This window comes from Camelus ferus, chromosome 10 (assembly GCF_009834535.1).
Source record: "Camelus ferus isolate YT-003-E chromosome 10, BCGSAC_Cfer_1.0, whole genome shotgun sequence".
Taxonomy (NCBI): domain Eukaryota; kingdom Metazoa; phylum Chordata; class Mammalia; order Artiodactyla; family Camelidae; genus Camelus; species Camelus ferus.
The window spans coordinates 55,919,186-55,941,948 of record NC_045705.1 but is presented as its reverse complement, the minus strand read 5'-3'; the positions used below and the strand labels follow the sequence as shown (position 1 = coordinate 55,941,948).

The window sequence follows — 22,763 nt, the reverse complement described above, 5'->3', positions numbered from 1 at the left end:
CTTCCTTGCTAATTTCATATCTTCTACCATAAGAGAAGGGAAAGGTAGTGACACAATTACAACTTTTAATATCTTGGCTCTTTAAGAATTGCTTTATATTTATGAACAATAGATCCTGCTGCCCTTTCAGTTCCATAAAACCACTAGTTACTGTTGGCTGCATCATTAGTCATGACCCCACATCATCCATTATGCTGCTGGAATATATTGGATTCCTGAAGACAAACCACATGTGGACATCAGAAAGAACCAGGGGTTGAGTTATGGCATAGGGCAGAGACAATCTCTGAGTATACCTAGGCAGTGATATTTATATAGAGATATATAGATAGATCTATTTTCACACTTATTTATCCCACTTCTTTCAAATTGGGGTCCTTCTTCTTAATCTTACAGTTCTGGGTGAGGTGGATGTGTAAAGGGGTGTTGAATCTTTGTCATATAGTGTAAATATAATCCATACACTCCTATACTCTGTGTAGTATTTCACATATAAAAAATAATAAATTGCACCTGAATACTTCCTGGCTTTAAACAAATTATTTTGATTCTATTGGAGAAGCAGTTCTTTTGATTGATCACTCTTTTTTTTTTTTTAATTGATAACAGAGTGTTGTCTAAGAAGAGCATGAGATTTGACAAAGGCAAACCTTCACTTAATTTTCAGCTTGATTTCTTACTATACGCACAGGTGAACTTTCAAGATGTCAATGTCCTCATCTAGTCATTGGGAAAATAATCGTATCAGGAATCACTGTGGTTTTAAAAGAACTGATACATCAGAAATGTGTTTTAAACCTGAGAAGTTCTATGGCAATGATGGTTGATCCTAAAGGCTGATTTCCTCCCATTATACATAGTGCATAGCTCCTTTCCTATACTAGACAGCAGGGGCTGAGGGTTGTATTATATATACTTATTTTTGACTCAGATTTAATAAGAAAAATGTTCTTAGAAATATTTGATGATAAATTGCTCTATTTTTCCCCTACATGGATTTTGTACTATTTTTCAGGAGATAGTAAATTCCTAAGGAGTGTGTTCCCTCAACACTAAAAGACAGACCCTCTAACTTTCACAAAAATCCATACATTTAATAAGTGGAACCTCAACAATACCCCATATTTCTATGATTTGTTTGCGTCTGTCAGAGCAGTCTCAGTATGGGTTGCTGCCAGTGATAGGGCTCTTGTTAATTCCCCAGGATTGTCTAAGAAGTACACTCTTCCCATAAGCCTATTTATCCATTCAGTGGGTCTTTCCTAGCCTTAATAAAAGGATCAGGGGCTCAGAGGACCACAGATAATTTTCTGGATTCCCCAGTTCTCTTGAGTTTTAGTTCTCCTGGTAAAGTGAAACACTGTAGAACCAGTCTCTGAGCCAGCATTGGGACCTAGATCAGGGACAGACTGCCTATCATGTGCAATGTCTGTGAGTTAACAATTGTGAAATAAAGACGGTAATAAGCACCTGGTATTCCATATTGGACGGTAAGTGACTGCTGGGTTCTGAAGGTGACCCATGTGTCTCAGATATCAGATCAGGCACACTCCTGGTCTGGAGGAAAGGACCTATGATTTTTCTCCCTGCCACCTATGCCCATATTACAGCACCTGGCCGGGGCCATGGCATAAACAGATCCACAGCTGGTGGGTGGAGGCATGTCCCCTGCCTGTGAAATAACATTTGTTATCAATGGGAATGTCTGGCTACCTGGCCAAATCATGATCTTTTGAGATAATAAAGGGTCCACTGAATGGTGGTTTATGACTCTTGAAATAGCCAATCTCTCTGAGGAAGAGTTATTTCAGAATGTGAAAGTTGGGATAATTTCAAAGTGGGAGGTCAGCAGAAGAAATAGGACTGGGATTTCATTGCCTTGACTGCAGTTACTCATAGATAAGATTTTCTGTAAGTGAAGAGAGATCCCTGATTTGTTTTTTTTGGGGGGGGGGCGGTTTAGGTTATATCTCATAGGTTTTTGTGTGGTTTTCTTTATTCACTGTCAGCTTGCCGGTTAAAAATCTCTTTGAACAATTTAGTGCAGAAGGGGTTTACCTCATGTCATCCAAAACAGAAAAGATGTTGAGACACAAAGTTAGGTGCCATGGGTGTGGAAGCCAGTTTCACAAGATGGTAAGTACTGGAATCTCAGGAGGCTCTGAGCTTTGCTTTGCTTTGCTTTTCCTTTTTTGAGTGGGGGGTAATGTTTATCTGTCTGTTTGGAACAGGGTAGAATTAGGGTAATAAAGAAAATGGAAATGAGAAAATATGACATAATATGACATAAATCGCAAGCTAAGGGTATAAGAAAGAAAAATACTCAAGGTTGGGAAGAAGGAGGAAAATAAATTTGAAGGAGAGCATTTAGTGAAACTCCCTTCTTGGTGAGTGATGAGCCCCGTTGGACTGCACTTGTCTGATGACATTCTGAAGTTTCTCAAATCAGTTGGCTTGCTCTTTATAGCTTCTCCTTCTGCCGTAGTTTGTGAGTCTGATCCCACAGCTGCAATGGGACGTTGCTTTGAGTGATGTAAGAGTGGGTATTAGGGAGAAAGGGAAATGATGTAAATTATAATAGAAAATACTGGGGTTCTGCATGACTTTTAGAATAGAACTGAATGACTGAAGGTGAGGAAGGAAGCCCAGACTGCAGACTGAGAGGACCATGCCATCTCTGCTTATCCTATGAACGGTTTTCAAGTTGATATCTAAACTGGTTTCTTGGGTCTGATGTACAGTTTTAATAAATGCTTGCAGCTCTTAGACCTTTTTTAATCAATGAAGCACTTTTTAAATTAATATTTTTCTTTGTAGGTAAAGGAGGAACAGTTACTCTCCATAGCTGTACATGTAACACTTTTCTTCTAAAGAGGAGTTAGTCAGTGCTCCTATATTTTTCATTTTTTCTCAAAAGCAAGAAGTAAATACTTCAGAACTGTTAAATATATAAATAAAGTAAATAAAGTTTTTTTTCAAGTTCCTGAGGCCTGGATATTGTGAACAATGGATATTATGATATATGGATATTGTGAACAATAATACCTTTACAGATTTTATTTTAATATATTAGTACATGTTCATTTAAAACGTGGTATCCTCATTACTTCTGAAAGGAAAGTGATCCTCATTACTTCTGAAAGGAAAGTGAATAGAGTGGGCACAAGAGAAAACGATATGAATGAGGAAGCTCAACTGCAGACCCGCAGTCAGAGAGGAAAGAGGTTGGAAGGACCCAGGACAGAATCTCTTACCTGATTAGTGTCAGATGAAGAGGGCAAAACATCACACCCTGAACAAACCTGCTCTTTCTCTTTTGGTTCCTTGGCATCTTATTGATCTTTAAGAACCACTTGTCCATCTACTCATCATTTCCTTCAAGTGCTAGACAAACAATGCTCTCCTGTGATTAGGCCCCTTCTCTCTTTCTGTTTAATTTTTCTTGATTCTGGAAAATTGAATACCTGGTGAAGAAAAATCAGTTGACTCTGGTCATGTGTAGCCTCTTCTGCCAGGATGCCGTCAGCTCTACTAAAAATCTTTCTCTCGCCTCCATTCAGTAGCCTTCACCGCTGTTGGACAATTGTTTATTCATTCATTTCTGTTCTATACACCTTTTCCTCAATTGTATCTCTTTTGTATCTCTCTCTCTCTCCTTTTTTTTTTTTTCACATAAGTTTTGGCACTAACTCTAATAAACTATTGCCTTTTATTTTATTATAAAGATCTGGATCAAATGTGAGTCTTTTGAAAATCTCCCATATGCTCCTTATCATTTTTCTGACTCCTTTTTGCCTCAGAAGAAGCAGCAGAACACCCACAAAATAACCTGAATGATTTGTATTTTGTCATGATGGGAACTTAATTCCACAAGTTGTTCACTTTCTTCCTTCAAATTCTTCTTCACTACCAGACTCTCTGACCTTAACAGACATGTTTATCTTTTTTGTTCAAAAGCAGATTTCCCAGTACCTTTTGATCCTGTTTATTACTGTTTTCTTTTCCTTCAGCCCCAGTCTTCTCAAAAGTTGCTTATTACTGCTGTTTTCAGCTGTTACACATCCAGCATCTTGCAATCTGTGGTCAGACTTCATCCTCACTAATTCCTTGCAATTGGACTAGACACTAGTGAAGACCTAATATTTTTCACTAGGTGCTAGTGAAGTTCTAATATTTTTGACACCTTACTCTCAACACAGGAAGTGGCACTGAATAATAATAATGATGATAATAACATCAACAGTGCAAATAGTAGTAAGAACAGCACTGGAAAAAAAAAAAACAAAACTGAGAATGTAGTAGGAAGACAGGAATATAATGGGACCAAGGAAACCAAATGAGAAGAAAGTTTAAAGAAGGGGTTGGTCAAAAGTGAGAAATGAAGTGGTATTAAAGGTATTTTACAGCAAGACAATCTGAGTTTGAATCTCTCCACTTAGTTAGATACTAGCTGTGACCCTGGACAAGTTATTCAACCTACTCCATAGTTTCCTCATGTGTGAAATGGAGAGCATACTAGTAGCCATTTTGTTGGGTGGTTATTATAAGTAAATGGTATTTTGTGAGCACCAAATTGTATAAAGTAATTAACACAGGACATAATTCATTTTTAAGTTCCTGGACATGTCTTCCTGTGGAGCTAAGTACCTCACAAGCTCTTATCACCGTGTCACATATTAGTTCACAGATTTAAATTACAGCTGTATTGTTAGCCACAGACATTGATAGCAAATAACAGTTCACAAGCACAGACCTTCTGGAGCCTTGGATAAGCTTCGGTTATAGCTCTGGGTGGGTGCTGCAGTGTTGGTGTACAAGGCAGGAGAAAAAGTCACAGGAAATACCCTCCTTAGGAGCATGCGTTAGCAGGTTCAGAATCCCCAATATCCTTTCTTCTTAAACTCAGATCCAGAATCTCATAAACATCAGTATTCTTGAAGATTAAACGAAATGGATAAAGCATGGATCACTGTCAAACACCATGCCTATTTGGCACAGTGTGAACCCTCTAGATGTTTTCTTTAAATTGATAAAATCCAAAGAGTATTCTTCAGGGATCCTCCAGGTTTACAGAGAAGCTAAAAAAATCTGGAAGTAAGATCATCCACTGGTAAGATAATAAAAATAAAAAGGGAAGTAATTTAATTAGAATTGTAGAACCAGGTTAAAGAAACAGGCTACTAGTTACAGAGGCAATGATTCTAAAGAAGGCTAGTCCATGATCCAACTGCATGTTTTTAAAAACAATAGGATTGGAATGGTAAGGGGTAAAATGGCCGTGTAGACATAGACACAGGGAGGGTTGTGAGAACTAATGACTGAGTAACAGAATCAGTGAGGTCTCAGAAGGAGAATATTGTCCAAGTGGATCCAGCAAGTGCAAAGATTTACCATTCCAAGAGGAAAGAACCAGCCCTAGAAAATTCAGCAGGAATTCAGAAAAAATAGAGTTCTCTACAAAGAGAAGATGAGTTAGTGTCTTGGAACTATGTAAGGGTTCTCGTAGGAATCTACTGATTCCTTGCTTAGGCGTCTTAATACAGCAGTCTATAAAAAGTATCCTAGATATATAGATATCATATTACTTAAAATGAACTTTAGAATGTACATCTGACATATCAGGGGGAAACTAAAGAAATGTATTTCATAAAAGGACTATTAATAGAGGAGTCAGGGAAATGTAATTGCCGTTGGAGATTACAAGACAAAATAGTGGAGAATACATAGGCTCGTAGTAAAACTTAAGAATGGCAAAGCATAGCACTTTAAATAATTTTAGTGAGTGCAATCATTTTCATGTAATTAATCAGGAAGTACTAGTTTCAGGCATTAGGGCACAGTATAAGCTTGCAACTAAGAGGACAGTCTCTGGAGTCTGACTTCCAGTAATCAAATCTCTGCTGCACTGTTTCTAACTACAAATTCTTAGGAAAGTTGCTTTATATATGTACCCATTTTCTTTAAATTGAGGAAATATATAAGAAGCACTTATAATAATATCCAGAACATAATAAATGTTAGTAATAATTTATAAATATAGTAATAAAATTTAGTTTGCACATTTGCAGAGTCATGTTGGGGTGGGAATTGATTTAAATGTGGTATAGTGAGAAAAAAGCTTAACTTATGCCAAAAATGCATTAGCATTATTTTTTAATAAGTAGAAGTTGCTAAAATTGGGATGTATTACTATAAGGAAAGAATTATTTGAAATCAGTCAGAATATATATATATACACACACACACACAAACACATATACATAGACACATACTATATATAGTGGATATATATGATGTTTATTATATTATTAATAGGAAATATATGAGCATTAAAAATAAACTATACCAATACTAGAGAAATAGTTTTATAATCATATGGTATATATGTTTTATAACTGCTTTATTCAAAATCAAAACTATAAGATGCTAAAATGTCCATCAATTAATGAATAAATAAACTGTTTGCTGTATGTGATACAATGGAGTAGGATTCAACCATAAAAATAAGCTGTGGATACAGGCAACAACAGGAATCAATCTCAAAACTATTTTTGCAAGTGAAAGAATCCAGACATAAAAGATTACATTATTTATGACTGAATTTACATGACCTTCTCTTAAAAGCAAAATGGGGTACTTGTAGGGTGATGGAAATATTCTGTATCTTGATTGATTATGGTGGTGATCACATGACAGTAAACTTTTTTCAGAGCTCATCAGACTGTTCATGTACATCTAAACAGAGTGAAATTACCATTTGAAATTACATTTCAAAAAAACTTGCCTTAAATATATATAGTAGACTATTTAAGAATCATTATAACAATATTTTAAGTAATTTTACACATACCAGCAGAGTCCAAATGAGTGCATATTACCATCCATAATTTACTTTATTATTTTTTCGCTTTTATTTATTTTATAAATTTTTGTGACGTTGCAGAACCATTTAACCAATTTTATATTAAAACTTACAGAGGGAAGATAAGAAAGAGTTTCACGTAATTTGAAAATAAAACAGAGAATATATCCAAATCTGATCCCCTACCACCTCCTAAAAATTTGACATATTGTTTAACCTTTGCGTGTTTTGAACTATCCACGTGTGTAATAGAAAATGGTATTCACCACAGTCTTGATGGGGAGATAAATTAGAACCATATTTACATTACTTGACCATAGTAACACTCTATGCATTCTCTCTCTCTCTCTCTCTCTCTCTCTCCTTTAATAACATAGATAGAGGATTTAAATAAGCTATGGACTCATAGGAAACACTTTCAAATAGTTTTCAAGTGGAATGGCTATTTGTATTATTATTTGGATAAAAAAACTAATCACAAAAGTCTATTTTTTTCCTACTCTGGCAATTACTGATTGTGCTTCCAGTTCAATTACACTTCATAGGATGAGAGTGGAGAAAGATTGTTTGGCTGATTGTTTGGATTACCCAGCATTAAGATTAGTTTTCTATTGTTTGTTTATTTGACTAATTTTTAAATTAGCCAAATAGCCTAAACTCTCTATGATGTTTACTCAATTACATGACCATGTGGCTAAACTGCATAGCAGGGACAATGGCTAAACTATAAACAAGAATGTTGCCTAGAGTAGTGAAAATCAACTGAAATAATTGTTGATCTTTTGGTAATTATTTTAAGGACTTTAATCAGCAAAACTTACGTTTTTCATATTGAATGAATTCCAAATTATCTTCCCTCAACTGGCCATTGTAAGGTGAATTTTAATAGCTAATCTGCCTCATACATCATTATGATTCTGAGCCTATTATATGTGTATTTTCTGATTTACAGAATTAAACACAGCATAACCCATCTCAATTTCACTGACATGATAATTACAGAAAAAATACAGAGAAAGATATTTGTAACATGAAAAGCATCATACAAATTAAAGTCATTAAATATATTTTAATTATTTACTGACTCTTACCCTTTTGAGCTCCAGTTGTTGACTTTTAAATACATCCACATTTGATGTCAAGACTTACATTCCTTTCAAGTGAAACAATCTCTGGACCCTCCTTCGTATTTGCTGGGTCTTGATACTGTAAATAATGGGGTTCATCAAGGGTGGGAAAAGGATGTAGATGTTGCCCATAAGGACATGAACCAAAGGTGAGAGGTGTCTCCCAAAACGATGAACCATGGTCAGACCAATGATTGGGATGTAGAATACCAAAACAGCACAGATGTGAGATACACAGGTCTGCAAAGATTTGATTCTCTCCTCTCGTGATGCAATAGCTAAGACTGCATGTAAGATCATGATATAGGAGATAATTATGAGCACTGCATCCAACAACAGGTTACTGATCACCAGGGCCAGACCATAGATGCTGTTGAAGCGAATATCTGAACAGGCCATTCGTATTAAGTCTTGGTGCAGGCAGAAAGAGTGAGAAAGGATGTGGGGACGACAATAATTTAAGAACTTCAGGCGGATAATGACTGGAGGTATGAGTAAAGAACTCCTACATAAGATTGCCAACCCAACTTTGATAATTTTGTCATTAGTTAAGATGGAGTTGTAGCGTAGAGGGTTGCAAATGGCAATGTAGCGGTCAAAAGCCATAGTGAGGAGAACAGAGGACTCCATGAAGGACAGACCATGGATGAAATAGGACTGGGCAATGCAGGAATCCAGAGTGATCTCTTGAATGAGCCCCCACAGAATTCCCAGCACTGTGTGCATGGTGGACAGCCCCACACACAGGTCAGTAAGGGCCAGCATGGCTAGGAAGTAGAACATGGGCTGGTGGAGGCTCGACTCAGTCCGGATCACATGGAGCACCATGCAGTTCCCCAGGAAAACCATAGCATAGATGGAGGAGAAAGGGATGGAGAGCCAAAGATAATGAACTTCTAGGCCAGGAAAACCAGTGAGAATAAATCTGGAACTACTGAAGTTCAAGGTAGAGATAGCAGACATTAATAGAGGCTTAAAAATCTTCCTAGAGAGGTATTAAAAATTAGATCAGTTTATGATCCTCTAATTTCTAGTAATTGTCTGCTTTTGAGAAGAAAATAAAATATAATACAGTTTCCTTAAATGTTATGAACATTTGATTGTTTATTCCTTAGGGCAAGAATCAGTTGTCTAAACATGGATTTCCCAGTGCTAGTGACTGAGAATACCAGCAAACTAGAGGGTTTTATGCAGAAACAATAATGTTAACAGGGTCATGGGATTTGCTGGGAGACTTCTGAGATCTGTTTATTTGTAAAGGAAGATAATATATGCCCACAGGTGTGTACTGCTGCCATGGCTGGCAGTATCATCAGGAAAGTGTGAAATGCATGGGTAATTTTTCTCTTGGGTACCACAGTGCTTCTTTTACTATCACCAAAGTATCATAAGATCCCAAAGGAAATGGGCTGGCTAAAGTAACCTAACTTCACATAAAGCAAAATTAGCCAAGAGGAACCTAACTAAGTGAAATCAGAATGCTTTTGTCACATTCCACACTTTTTAGCCACTCTGTAAGTTGTTTACCTATTTTATTGTTGTACTTTATTTCTGTTCTCTATTTTCATGTATCACTTTATCCTGTACAAGATTTCTATCTTTTCTGACCCTCACAATATTTTTATCTCTTTTATCTTTCTACAAGATATAAAAAGGCTTACACTTTAAACAGTAAAGCACTAACCCAATATTTGACCCTGAGTAATAACTAGGAATGAAATGGCTAGATCATATGGTAGATATTTATTTAACTCTATGAAATACAGTTTTAAAAAAATTTTGATAGAGGCCAGTTTTTTAAGGATTGTACTGTTTTTGTCATACCTACAAACTCATTGTCAAACCCAAGATCACAAGATTTTCTTGTATGTTTTCTTCTAAAATTTTTATATTTTACCTTTAGGGCCCATTTTGTACATAAGGTGTCAAGATTATTTTTGTCTTACAACAACATTTTTTGAAAAGACTCTCCTTTCTCAATTGAATTATCTTTGAACTTTTTCCAAAAATCGGTTTAATATATTGATGCGATCTATCTGAGCTCCCTGTTCTATTAAGTGTCTATCCTTTCACAAATAACACATGCCTTGACTACTGTTGCTTTATTTTGAAAAAGTCTTAAATCTAATAGAGCAAGTTCTCCAAATTTGTTCTTCTTTTCCAAATTTGTTCCTGCTATTATAATTTATTTACCTTTACATATAAATATTAGAATGCACTTGTCAATATGTGCATAAAACATGCTGACATTTTGACTGAGAATGTGTTGAAACTAAAAATCAAACTGAGAAGAATTTATATATCTTTTAATTCATGAAAATGTAGTATTTATTAATTTACTTGTATATTCTTTGATTTTTCCATTAGTATTGTGGAGTTTGCACTGTACAAATTTAGTACAATTTTTTTCACATTTAACCTTGAATATTTGATTTTTTTAAGTGTAATTAGAATTGTATTTTTATTTTTTGATTTCAAAATCAAGTTGTTAGATTCGTGCTTTTAGTTCTGACATACAGAGACTCGAAGTTATCACATTCATTTTTATAGGAGAAATAACAAAAAACACAAACAAACTAAAAATCATGACTTTTCTTGAACCCACCAGAGTGTAAAGTCCCAGGATGAACCACCACCCAGAAATAGAGAGAAACATAAATAAATATATAATATTTATATTTTATATATTATAATATTTATTTTCTATAAATAAAGAGAATGACAACCAACATCAGTTTCCCTAGAACAGAGACTGAGGGAACCATAAACTTGTAGAAATACTTAACCAGCATTTTATATAAATTTCTGGGGGCTCAGTATGGCTTAACATGAGAGTTAAAGGCTTCTGGGGCCTGTAATATTATGGTGGCATACTTTCATGAACTTTACTTCCAGAAGCCCCCTAAAGTTCTCAAGATGAAAATCAAATTAAAAAATAATCTTGCAGCTCTAGCAGGTTGAGGGTAAAGGTAAACATTTTAAAATGTACCCAGTGTGTTGTCCACAATAAAGACCTACTCTCCAGTGAAAAAATCTTTATCAGATCCTGTCTCTATTAGGTGAAAGAAAGAAAGAGAATTACTAATTTTAACCTCTTTAGCATTCTTGTCTCATGTAAAAGGAAGGGAGCTGTAAATAAACCCTGGTGAATGCTACAACCTGAAGACTCAGGCCCACCAAAAATCAGAGATTTACCATAAGATTATAGAATGCTTTCCCTAACCCACTCTTTACCACAATATCAATAGGACTCAGTATATTAACAGTGGTTTACAGCTGAAAAAGCTGCAAGACACAGATTCTATGTAGGGAGTTCTTAGAAAACCCAAAGACAATAATGGAGACAAACAAAAAAATAGAGGAATTTGGAGACCTTAGCACATGCAGCTATAGCAAATGTTAAACAGTCCAAATTGTATGCAGATTAACATAAAATCACATATTAAATATTTTCATACCTTAGTACCTATTACTCAATATATTTTGTCCATCTTTTTAAAAAAATTTACAAATCATGCTTAGAAGCAAGAAAATATTCTGAGGAAATAAAGACAACATCAGAACCAGATTCATATATGAGTCACATTCATAGACAAGGAATGAAAATTACTATGATTAATGTGGTAAGGGAACTAATAGAAAAAGTATATGATGTAGAGGAACAGATGGATAATGTAAGCAGGAAGATGGAAATTTTATAAAATAATCAAAAGGAAATGTCAGAAATTAATAAAAAAGACATGATAGAAATAAAGGATGACTTTGATGAACACATAAATAGACTGGAAATGCTGAGGAATAAATTGATGAATTATATATGCCAATAGAAATTTCTAAAACTTAAGTACAAAGACAGTGTAAAAAATTAATGAACAAAACACTCTAGAGAGTTAGGAAACCAGAAGGGAGAACGTCCATGCTCTGTGAAGATAACCCAACAGGAATAAGACAGGCTCCTTCTTCTTTACTAGTAAAGACTCAACCAATGAAAAGCCATTGACTTTTTGTTTACTGTAGTCCTCACAACTTCCTTTTCCCTTTTATAAAAGAGCTCTCTTTCCCTTGTGAGGGTGTTCACGCATGTAGCTCTGCCAGGGTTGCAAATGCCAAATTGCAATTCTCTGCTGATCTCGAATAAACCCATCTTTTCTGGAGAAATATCTAGCAGTTTATTTGTTCTAGATGAACATTTTGGTGGCCTATAGAGGGCCCAGAAAAAAACCCAAAGGTTCTGGAGCTGGTGAGCAAACAGGTGTAATACCCATAATTGAGCTCACTGAGCTCACTGCTTTAGTTGCCAACCCTGGAGTTTGAAGGTATGTATTTCTCCTGGATCTGAGCTCATCCCTTCTTTATATTTGAAGCTCTTCAGGCTTTATTTGGAATCTATTTTAAGGTTTTATCCTTTCTGGTTAAGATCTTGTTCTGTGTGTGAGTACTCATTGGATACTTCAGTCTGATCAGATTATTTCAACTGAAACTGGCTCAGAGCCTCAGCTCAATCCTTTGGAAACAGGGGCAATTTCACTGAAACTGTACCAGTTCAACCATTGGCTTATTCCTTTGGAATAGGGGCTGTTCTGTGGAAATAAGCTGAAAAGTCTGACTCCTTCTGAACTAAGCTGTTCCCCTAAGAGCTGGCTGGTATTAGGCCTGCAGGCTGTTTGAGCTGCAAGCTGTTTAAGCTGTTTGAACATTGTTATTTAACTCTAGAGAAAAATGCCTGAGAAATAGGATCCCATTAATAAAATATTTCGAGGGTGCCTCGCCTACAGGGACTCTGGCCAAGTTTATATTTAAGAACTGCAATCCTTCCTCATGCATATATCTAACTAAATGTACCAACCTAACCAAAAGCAATTTAGGATATCAATAGCCAATATGGGGATCTTTTGAAATCCATAAACCTAATTTTCCTAAAAACCATTGGAGTACAATAGCTTTAGAATTTCCAGAAATGAATGGAATGCCTATTTCAATTGATTTCATACAAACAGAACCACATAAGCGTGTTCTTTTGTGTCTGACGTTAACTGAGCATAAAGTTTTTCAGGTTCATCCATGTTGTAGCACATATCACTTATCACTACTTCGTTTCTTTTTATCCTGGCAAATTGGCTGTTAGATGTATATGAAACACTTTTTCTTAATGATCGAAGGGTTAATGTTTATTCACCAAAAGCTGTGACCATTTTCTAGTATTATTTGCATATGTTATAATATAGGCACAGAAAGAAGGAAACTTTAAATTGTTGTTAAAGAGTTTCTTTTTCCTATTTAAACATAATGCTATCTCTGTGATTACCATCAGCAGCAGCACTCTTACCATGATTATTAGCTTTATCAGTTCATATTTAAAGTTTTTTCAGTCATTTCTCTAATATTTAAATTTTTGGAGTATTGCAGTCTTCCTTAATTAATATACTATAATATAAACAGACCAGCATCAATCTTACCCAGCATTATTATACATACATATTTCCGTGGGATTGTTTGTTTGTTTGTTTTTGTGGTTTTTTTTTTTTTTTTTTTTTTTTGCTTAGGGAACTTAAAGAAATAAATTAACATGTTAAAAAAAGCAAGCAAAATTTTGCTCATATATTTTATAGTTAGTAAAAGAGTAGGATTAAAAACAAGTCTATATAGTTATATACTATTCACACAATAGAGGCATGAATTGCATAAAATTTCTCGTAAGTCATGTGGCTTAAAATCCTAGTTTGAAGAGAAAAATACTGTGAATGATAGTACAAAAGTAAGATTTATTTAGGCCTTATAAAGCGATCGAAGAAAAATAGCTGTCTGAGTTTTATGGACTCTAGGGACCCTCTCATGATAACTTTGACCTAACAGACATGATTCTCATGGGGAAACCTCAAAATAATTCAGATACACTGGTGACCACCCCGCCAATACACACACACACATGCCCATAACTGCCCACTTCTAAACATAATTTTAGGAGCATTCCCCATACACTTACGATCTCAAAGTACTGGTCTACCTGGTGGAAAACCAGATATCTCTTTTGTTTCTAATTGGGGTTCCAGGAAAAAAAAGAAGTTTTAAAACTTGTAATTCTTAACCCTAGATTTCATTTCCTCTTCAAGTCCATTTGTATAATTAGATCAAGGCCTTTGGAAAGTGGCTTTCTTTTGAGATCTTTGGTTCACTGTACCTTTTCTAAAGATGTAAATTTCTCTCTGATTCACCTGATTTCCAGAATGACCAATGGAGATGTTAGATACAAACAACAGATCATCAGTAAACAGACAGGAATTCCATGTCATCATTATAGGAGAATTTCTTGGAATCTTATTTATAAAATTTATGATCCTCAAATTTCTCCTACTTGTTTCTGCAGGCCACAACACAGATACAGGTGACATATTTTGTTTTTAAATATAGCAAAGAAACATGTGGTACTCTACTGAGAAATACTATTAATAACCAATATTTCTGAGAAGATTCTATGTACAGGGCTGGATTTTAAATTCTTAATATGAATCATCTAATCTACCCTCACTGAACTCCTATATTATAGGTACTATTACTGTTACTGTCCATAATTTATAGGTTTAAAACTTAGACTTGAGGAGAATAAATTTATCACCCAAGGCCATGCAACTATTGAACCCAAGCAGAACCTATTTTTTGTTTGTTTATGTGTAATAATAGAGTTAATTAAGGAGATCAACACTCAGTCTGGCAAAATTCATGGACTGCACACTTTCTTTTCTCCACTTAATTAAATTCTGTCCTACTGCTTAATAGTTATCTCTGAGGAAAGTCTCTTTACTTCTCTAAATCTGATACTTCATCTGAAAAATAAGTAAAGTAGAAATTTTTACATAGGAGTTTCATAAACTTCATGCAGATAATCTTAAAAAGTGTTACAGTCCTGGGGGCATAGTAGTATTCCTTTCAGTTGATGTTAGCTATCAGTATAAATCACAGTTCCCTTGAAACAGGGAAATAACCTTATTGAGAATAATAAAATATGCCCATGTAATTAACTGACCACAGTGCAAGTAAAGTTATCTATAAAAAGCATGAATGTGATCATACCATTGACCATCTCAAAACTCACACACTCATGCCCTCAAAATCAGTACCTTTATATTTATTTATTTGGGAATTATGTAAGAATGTCTTAAGATTACTTACTTCTCCTGCCTTGTTTCATAATACTTCTTAAATCAATCATTCATCCACATCCAAAAATCTATTCTGCAAATTACTATAGATTCCAAAACTTTTCATCCCCTGCTTTGTCTCATGGATTTTCTCCTTTTCTTTCCTTTCTCACTTCACAACCCCATATCGGCATTTTTTTCCCACCCTTAATATCTCAGCTTAAATGGTACCTTCCAGAGAGCTTTCTCTGATATCTCACACATGTACTTCCACAGTATTAATCAGTCTATATTTTGACAACAAAAAACAATGTCTAGAATGGGCAGTTTTGTAAGCACATAATCATTTATATATATACATACATATATATGTTTATATTGGTAAATAAACATCAGTATAGTCAAGTAGATATTTATGGCAAGAAGATTATTTATCTAACTCCACACCATTAAAATATTTTAAAATTAAAAAATACTTATTTATGAGAATAGAAGCAGTGTAGCCAACATCATGTTGCTAGTGTCAGATGTAGGAATAGAGTATGGATTTCCTGATCCCCAGTCTTGCTCTTTGGTCCACACTTTTAAAATTAAGTTGAGGGAGAAAGAAAAAAATTCAGAAAAAGTGGAGCCAGAATTTTATTTTAACATGACTCTGGGATTATGTATCAGTAGAGGAAGATTCTAATTTAATCATTTAATCATATGAGGCTGTTTTCCCTGAAAAGATATGGACTCTGTAGGAATGACATTCATGTTTTCCTGTTTCCATCACTCAATATACTTAATGAACATGAAAAGAGAGAATAAGCCTAAGTATAAGGGAGAGGTTTTCCTACTTCCTACCTCTTCCCCTAGTTTAATCTTGAAACTAGTTTTAGGTGGTCCTCTCATAGCATCCATAACATATATTATATTAAAAATTGAAGATAATTTCAGAAACACTAGATACATACGATATTTCATGTATTGAGTAAAACAGTGCTATGTCGGGAAAGCAAATAGCTAATATGAGTTTCATATTATAATTTGTGTATAAAACTTTGAGTGCCTGTATGTTTCTCTTTGACTATAGCTTTGGAAAGGTGGTGAAGGGGATTTATGTAGTAACCAGCATAAGCACATCAGCCCATAGACTCTTGTTTTTAGTAAAAGAAATAAATGTGGCCATAGATGAAAAGACTATAATAAATATGCAGAAGATAAAGATAGAACAGGGAAAAGAAGTCCTAGAGAGAAGGATACACTGGAGAAATACATAAGGAAGTAGATGATACAAATTATCCTCTCTGATCCCCTTTTTCCTCCTCCTCTACATCTGGTCCAACAGCAAACTTTGTTGGTTGTACCTTAAGTTGGTCTCAAATCATTTCATTCACTTTATCTTGACAACCATCATCTGAATTCAAACCACTATTATTTTCTTCTGGTGTACCCCAGTAGTCAATCATCCATTTGCTCCTGCCTCAAACTTAATGGTCATCCTTGATTCCTTTTTGTTCTTCACAATCACTTCATACATTTAACTCCAAAACAGATGCATAATCCATTCATGTTTTATATTTTAGCTACCTTAGAAAACTTGACATCATCTTAAACCTGGTCTTTCAAAATAGCCTTAGTATGGACTTTGTTTCCACTTTTGACATCCTATAGCAGTTCTCTAGAGAGGAGATCAAGTTACACATTGCTGAAAAAAAAATGGTATCTTATTGTGCTTAGACTGAAATTAAGCTTTTTTCTTTGATCTCTAAGGTCTGAATGACCAGACCTGTGCCTCCTTTTACCTTCCCAAGTACCCTCCTTCCCTTTGTGTACCTTGTTTCAGGTATCCTACCCTTTTTCTCCCCCTCAGTACTTAGCAAGAATTTTCCCCCGGTGTACAAGGTACTATTTCCATCATTTCTTTTTCTTGCAGTATTCTTCCTCAGTTTTTTGAATGGCTGGTGATTGCTTATTATCCAGGTCTCAATTCAATCATTACCTCCAACAGACTTCTCTCCTGATCCTTTTTCTATGCTCTTCTACCTCTAGTCAGTCTCTATTACATCACCTCTTAACTCCATCAAAGAACCTTATTTCCTGAAACATTACAATTTTTAAAGTTTATTATTGACTTTTTACACTACAAGAAATATTCCTAATATGAAGGACCTTGTGTGCTTTATTGTATTCCTAGTAACTAGAATATTACTGATTACCTAATGTGTAGAAAGAAGTCAATTTAATGAATAAAAGAGTTGTTTTCATGAATAAATGCAGTAATGTGAAAAAAGCTCCATGTGAATGTTGTGCAGTAAGAGATCACAAAGCTTCTTTGCACAGTCACGTTCAGAGCAGTAGATGCTCATAATTTTGTTTTTTCTTTATTTGTATTATTTCTGTCACACTTACCTAAAGAATTAATCTTCATATTTCTTCCTAATCATTGAAATGATTAAATAACACATTTGTTCAGGAACTGGAAAATGGTTAAATAAATTATGGAATATACATTCAGTGATATATTTTGTGACCTTAAAATTATAATGATGAAAACTTTAACATTAAAAGAAAGATCTTCGTTGTATATTTTCTCATAGGAAATTAGGAATTATGTATACTTAGCCAAGTCAAAAATTGTTACTTGAAGCCTATGTGGTTATAAATTTGAAACAATTTTGTGAAAAAACTATATATGTAAATTAATTATTTTGACCAACCAGTATGTCCCCAGAAAAATAGTTTTACAGTAAAAGAGATTCCACTGGAGAAATTATCTGTTTATTCCTAACTTCCAGGATCTTTAAGGAAAATAGCAGGAGGAAAACTGAGGACTTGTTTCTGTCTTCTGCTCAAAAATCTCCGCTCTGGCATATGCTGGGCTCCACAGGAAACCCATGCACACCTGGGCCACTTTCTTGGCTCCTGGGAGGCCGTGGCTCTAGAACCATTAATATAGTTGAGGTTAGCTGAGAAAGCAGTAGATTATAATGAAGACAGACCGGGAGCTTCTGGCGATACACGACAGGTGAGGTTGAGGATAACACAACCACCTCAATATCTCCCTTCATCACCAAAGGTATGGGGCAGGAGGCCCTGGGTTTTTCATCAGGGCCAAAGAGAATCAGAAAATGGAATGATACTGGAAGATTAAAAGCAGTGCAAGGGGTGAGTAAATGACATGGCGATGATGATAGTATCTTCTAGTAAGGAAACTCCTCATCAAGTCAAGAAGATGCCATAAAATCTTTTTTTATTACAGCTTTCTTCTTATTTTCTGTCCATCAATTCAGGGTCTGAATCAACAGTGGTATTTCTTGAATCACCAGATCTTACTTCTCTAGGATTTTCTTTTTCTCCAGAAGCTTTATATTCTTCCCATTTGATCTTATCTCTAGGAAAGAATGTCATTCAGTTGAGGTTTTCTATGGATAATTAATGCCAGAGGAGACACCAAAGTAACAGTCCATTGACCCCACCCTGTTCAATCAAACTGTAGGGCAGAATAAACACATCAGCATTTGGTATGTATCACAGATGCAAGAATAAGCCAGGTTATTGAAGATATTTATCCAGGACCTGAGACTGAAGAATTCTAGGCTGTGCTACAGAAAGAACTAGCTAGGGGGAGAATGTGTTTACTTTCTTTTCCAATTCTGCAAGCTCAGGAATGCTACCTACACATGTCAATTCTAAATTATATATTATTGTTGCTGAAGTAAGAAGCAGAGGCTTTGTGATCTATTGAAGAGAAGTCAGTTCCTGTAGTGGCAATGAGCCAAGAAAGAAATTCTAAGCAAGTATGGTGTCCAGGTGGCTTCTGGGGAAATAGACTAAATGATGGTGTCCTAAATACAGCCCAGGCTGTCTGACTCTTTGCTTTATCACACTCCACTGTAAAAATATCTTGATCTGAATTTTTAATTGAGGGCTTATTCACTAAATCTCCAGAAGTAAGTGCCATAAAACTGTGAGTCTGAGGGTTGATGAATATAGAAAGAAAATCTGGGCACAAAAGAATATCCTTTTGGCAGAAAAATAGTGAGCCACTGTATGGACCATTTAATCCCCTAAACTGCAATGTGTGTAGGATTTCACATTAAATATACTATTTGCTATTCTGCACTTCTAAGTTTGCTTAATTGGCTTTTATAGTTTTTCTTAAACTTGGTACTATTTTGCCAGGTTTGATCCTCTTCTAAATGGCACTCTCTTACTTTTTTACATTTCTGCTAAATCCCATTTTTTTTCTTCTCACTATATCCTTTCTCCTGTTTTTCTTGGGATTATTGTTGGTGTTGTTTTACAATTCTTAATTCAGAGTTTCTTTATTAAATTCATTTTTATCATTCATCAAAAAGCATAAGCAATGTAGTTAAGAAATTTATTACAAATATCAGAATTATAATTATGCCATTCACATGGCATATGTTCTCATATTTTATAATTATATAAGTGGGTATTACTTTGAACTTGGTTTACTCTTTAATTGAAGAGTTGTTCTGAAAAGCAAATTTCATTGCACAAACATGGGTGTGCTTTACCTATACTTTGTATATTAATATCTAGTTTCTAAACTACTATTTTATTTGCTTTAGTAGAGCTGCTATTATTCAAAATAAATCTTGAACCATATGTATCAACCAATTTCCTATTTTATTACCAAATAATTTTAGATTTTCCTTTTGCCTTTTCTCTGTTTCGTTTTCTAATGAGAAATATCTGCCCATGCTCAGTGGTTGTCAGCTCCAAAATTGAGAGATATGTCTACTTCTCTCATGCCACCCTCGAGGCTTTAGGACTTGTCGCCCTTTTTAGCTCTCTCACCTGCACTTGAAAGAGATGTTGAGGAGCACAGCTCTGAGAAGTTACGCGTCTTCTGTGTATTTCCTAATGGAGATGGGCTTTTCTGCTTAATCACCTTTTTGATCAAATTAGAATAATAGTGGTAGACTGCAAATTTTTTTTTTTGAAAAGGGTGAGTTTCCTAGATCTTCTCTCGGCTTCTCTATTTTTACAAAATTCAAGATTAAAAAAAGCTAATAAAGCTTCTGAAGCTAATTACAATTTTCTTAACTTTTAAAGATAATGTGTAGAATTGTAGTGGATGCCTTCTTACTATCTCCAAAAGAATCGTCCAAATTCACTCCGATTGTGATTAAAAAATTTTAGGCCTCTAATTAAAATAAGATGGATATGATTTTAAAAAATAAATAACATGTTAAAGATTTTAGTTTTTAAAACAAATAAAACTAAATTATCATTTATATATGAACTGACAAAAAATATGTTAGTATTCAACAATGAATTATATAACAGTGCTTCATAAACTGTATAGTGAAGGATCATTTCCACAACTTTCAATCAATCACAAAATAATTTTTTGTAAAATACATCTAAAGTGATATTTAAGAAAAATGAAATAAAAATACATCCAAAAGCAAATAATTACCTTATTATTGTATATTAATAATAACTGTTACTATGTATAAGAAATATAATTATTATGTCAAATTAATGCAAAAGTTTCTAGTGTTTATTTTAAATTTCTACACTGACCTCATGGCAGACAAAATAGGATATAAAGTGTAACCTTGAACTTCAGTTAGTAGTAGCAACATCTTATATGTATCGTGTTGACCAAGGTAGTAAGAAATACCATAGAATGATATATTACTGTAATTATAATTACAGGAATGAATTTGCATGAATTTTTAAAAGAAATTTATTTTAAGCACATTACTTTGGGCTTTTTATTTTAAAGTGTTATTTATCAATTAAATGACTTATGGAAATTAAATATCACAGGTATTTTTTCCTCAGTTTTTCTTCAATAAATTATAATCTCTGTGAAATTTGATCAGAAACAAAAAAGATCTTGTTTTCTAGTTCAAAGGCTCAGATGCTCAGTATTGGGAAACAGCACTTATTCTCATTAGACACATATCAGGTAAATAAGAAGAATTAAAATAAGAAGTATTACCAGTAGTCATATAAAAGCTCAAGTCAATTTCTAAGGTCTGTGTCTGACAATGCATTTCACTCTAGGAAAGGCATGCAGCCCTGGCATCATGTTTCCTACCAATAGCACCAACTCCATATTCTCCACCTTCCTGCTGACAGGCATCCCTGGGCTGGAAGCTGTGCACGTCTGGATCTCCATACCTTTCTGTGCCATGTTCTTGATGACCGGGGTGGGCAATGTGACCATCATGACACTTATATGGAAGGAGCACGCCCTCCATGTGCCTATGTACCTCTTCCTGGCCATGCTAGCTGTCTCTGACCTGGGTTTGTCCCTCTTCACTTTCCCCACAATGCTGAGGATATTCTGGCTGGATGCTCGAGAGCTCACGTTCCCTGTTTGCTCCACCCAAATGTTTTTCATTCACACTTTCCAGATTTCTGAGTCTGCTATCATGCTGGCAATGGCCTTTGACCGCTATGTGGCCATTTCTCGTCCACTGCACTATTCCTCCATCCTCACCAACAGTGTAATTGCCAGGATTGGTTTGGCAATTTTTGTGCGAACCTTGACTGTGCAGGTGCCCCTCCCGATCCTCTTAAGGGGGTTGTGCTTCTGTCACTCCAACGTACTTTCACATTCCTACTGCCTGCATCCTGATATCTTAAAGCTCTCATGCTCCAGCACTAAGATCAATAGCACTGTTGGACTGTTTGTGGTACTGTCCACCATGGGACTTGATTTTCTTCTCATTCTCTTCTCATACGTTCTGATACTGAAAACTGTACTGAGCATCGCGTCCCACGGTGGCCGCCTCAAAGCTCTCAACACCTGTATTTCCCACCTCTCTGCTGTGATCCTCTTCTTCACACCCATGATATGCCTCTCTATTCTGCACCGCTTTGGCCCAAAACTTCCTGCCCACGTCTACGTGACCATGGCCAACATGCATTTTCTCATTCCTCCTGTGATGAATCCCATTGTGTACGTGGTGAAAACCAAGCAGATACGAGATAAAATTCTGAAACTTGTCATCAAAAAAGGACCAGGAGAATCTCAAGTCACATTTATTACATGAATGAGCAGTATCCTAACAGAGAAAGACTGCCTCATGCAACAAAGAGCTTGCTGATATTCCAAATGCCTGCAAAGACTCTATTTGACCACTGATTCTTCTGAATTATATGGACTATTAGGTTGGATAACCTCAAAAACTATTTCTGCTCTATGATTTGAATGAAGATATACTGAACAATATTATCAGTAAAATAAACTTTGAAATAGGTAACTCTTCTCATTATTTCTTAGCCCAGTGGTTCATATATTTCAGTCAGAGAAGTTTGTAGTCTTAGAGTTCATTCTGGGCAAAGCAAAGTGCTCGTTGTTACCATCTATGTATGTATCACCCTTGACAGGGTGATAGCTATTTACTGAATCTACTTTATCCTTAACTTTTTGAAGAGCTGGAGATACACTGTGAATTAAACAAAGTTCTTGCTTTCACAGTGGTTTGTTTTCTTAATGTTGAAGTAGAAGATGACATGAAAGAAACAAACAATCATCTAACATTGCTGTTGAAAAGAACTATAAAACCATGAAATTTACAATGTCAACACTTTGATATATCAAAGTTTCTAGTACCAGATTCTAAAAACCACCATCATTTATAAAAAATGTATAATGTTTAAATT

The 22,763-nt window shown here is 35.0% G+C and overlaps 2 protein-coding genes across 2 annotated transcripts; one reads left to right on the top strand and one right to left on the bottom strand.

Moving 5' to 3' along the window:
* Positions 1–8,007: 8,007 nt before the first annotated feature.
* Positions 8,008–8,987, bottom strand: LOC102516364 (olfactory receptor 51V1). The gene has a single exon (XM_006183087.2). The coding sequence runs from the start codon at positions 8,950–8,952 to the stop codon at positions 8,008–8,010; it is 945 nt and encodes a 314-aa protein (XP_006183149.1). The 5' UTR covers positions 8,953–8,987.
* Positions 8,988–20,962: 11,975 nt separating this feature from the next.
* Positions 20,963–22,150, top strand: LOC116666682 (olfactory receptor 51G2-like). Its single transcript, XM_032490514.1, has one exon. The coding sequence runs from the start codon at positions 21,140–21,142 to the stop codon at positions 22,148–22,150; it is 1,011 nt and encodes a 336-aa protein (XP_032346405.1). The 5' UTR covers positions 20,963–21,139.
* Positions 22,151–22,763: the final 613 nt, after the last annotated feature.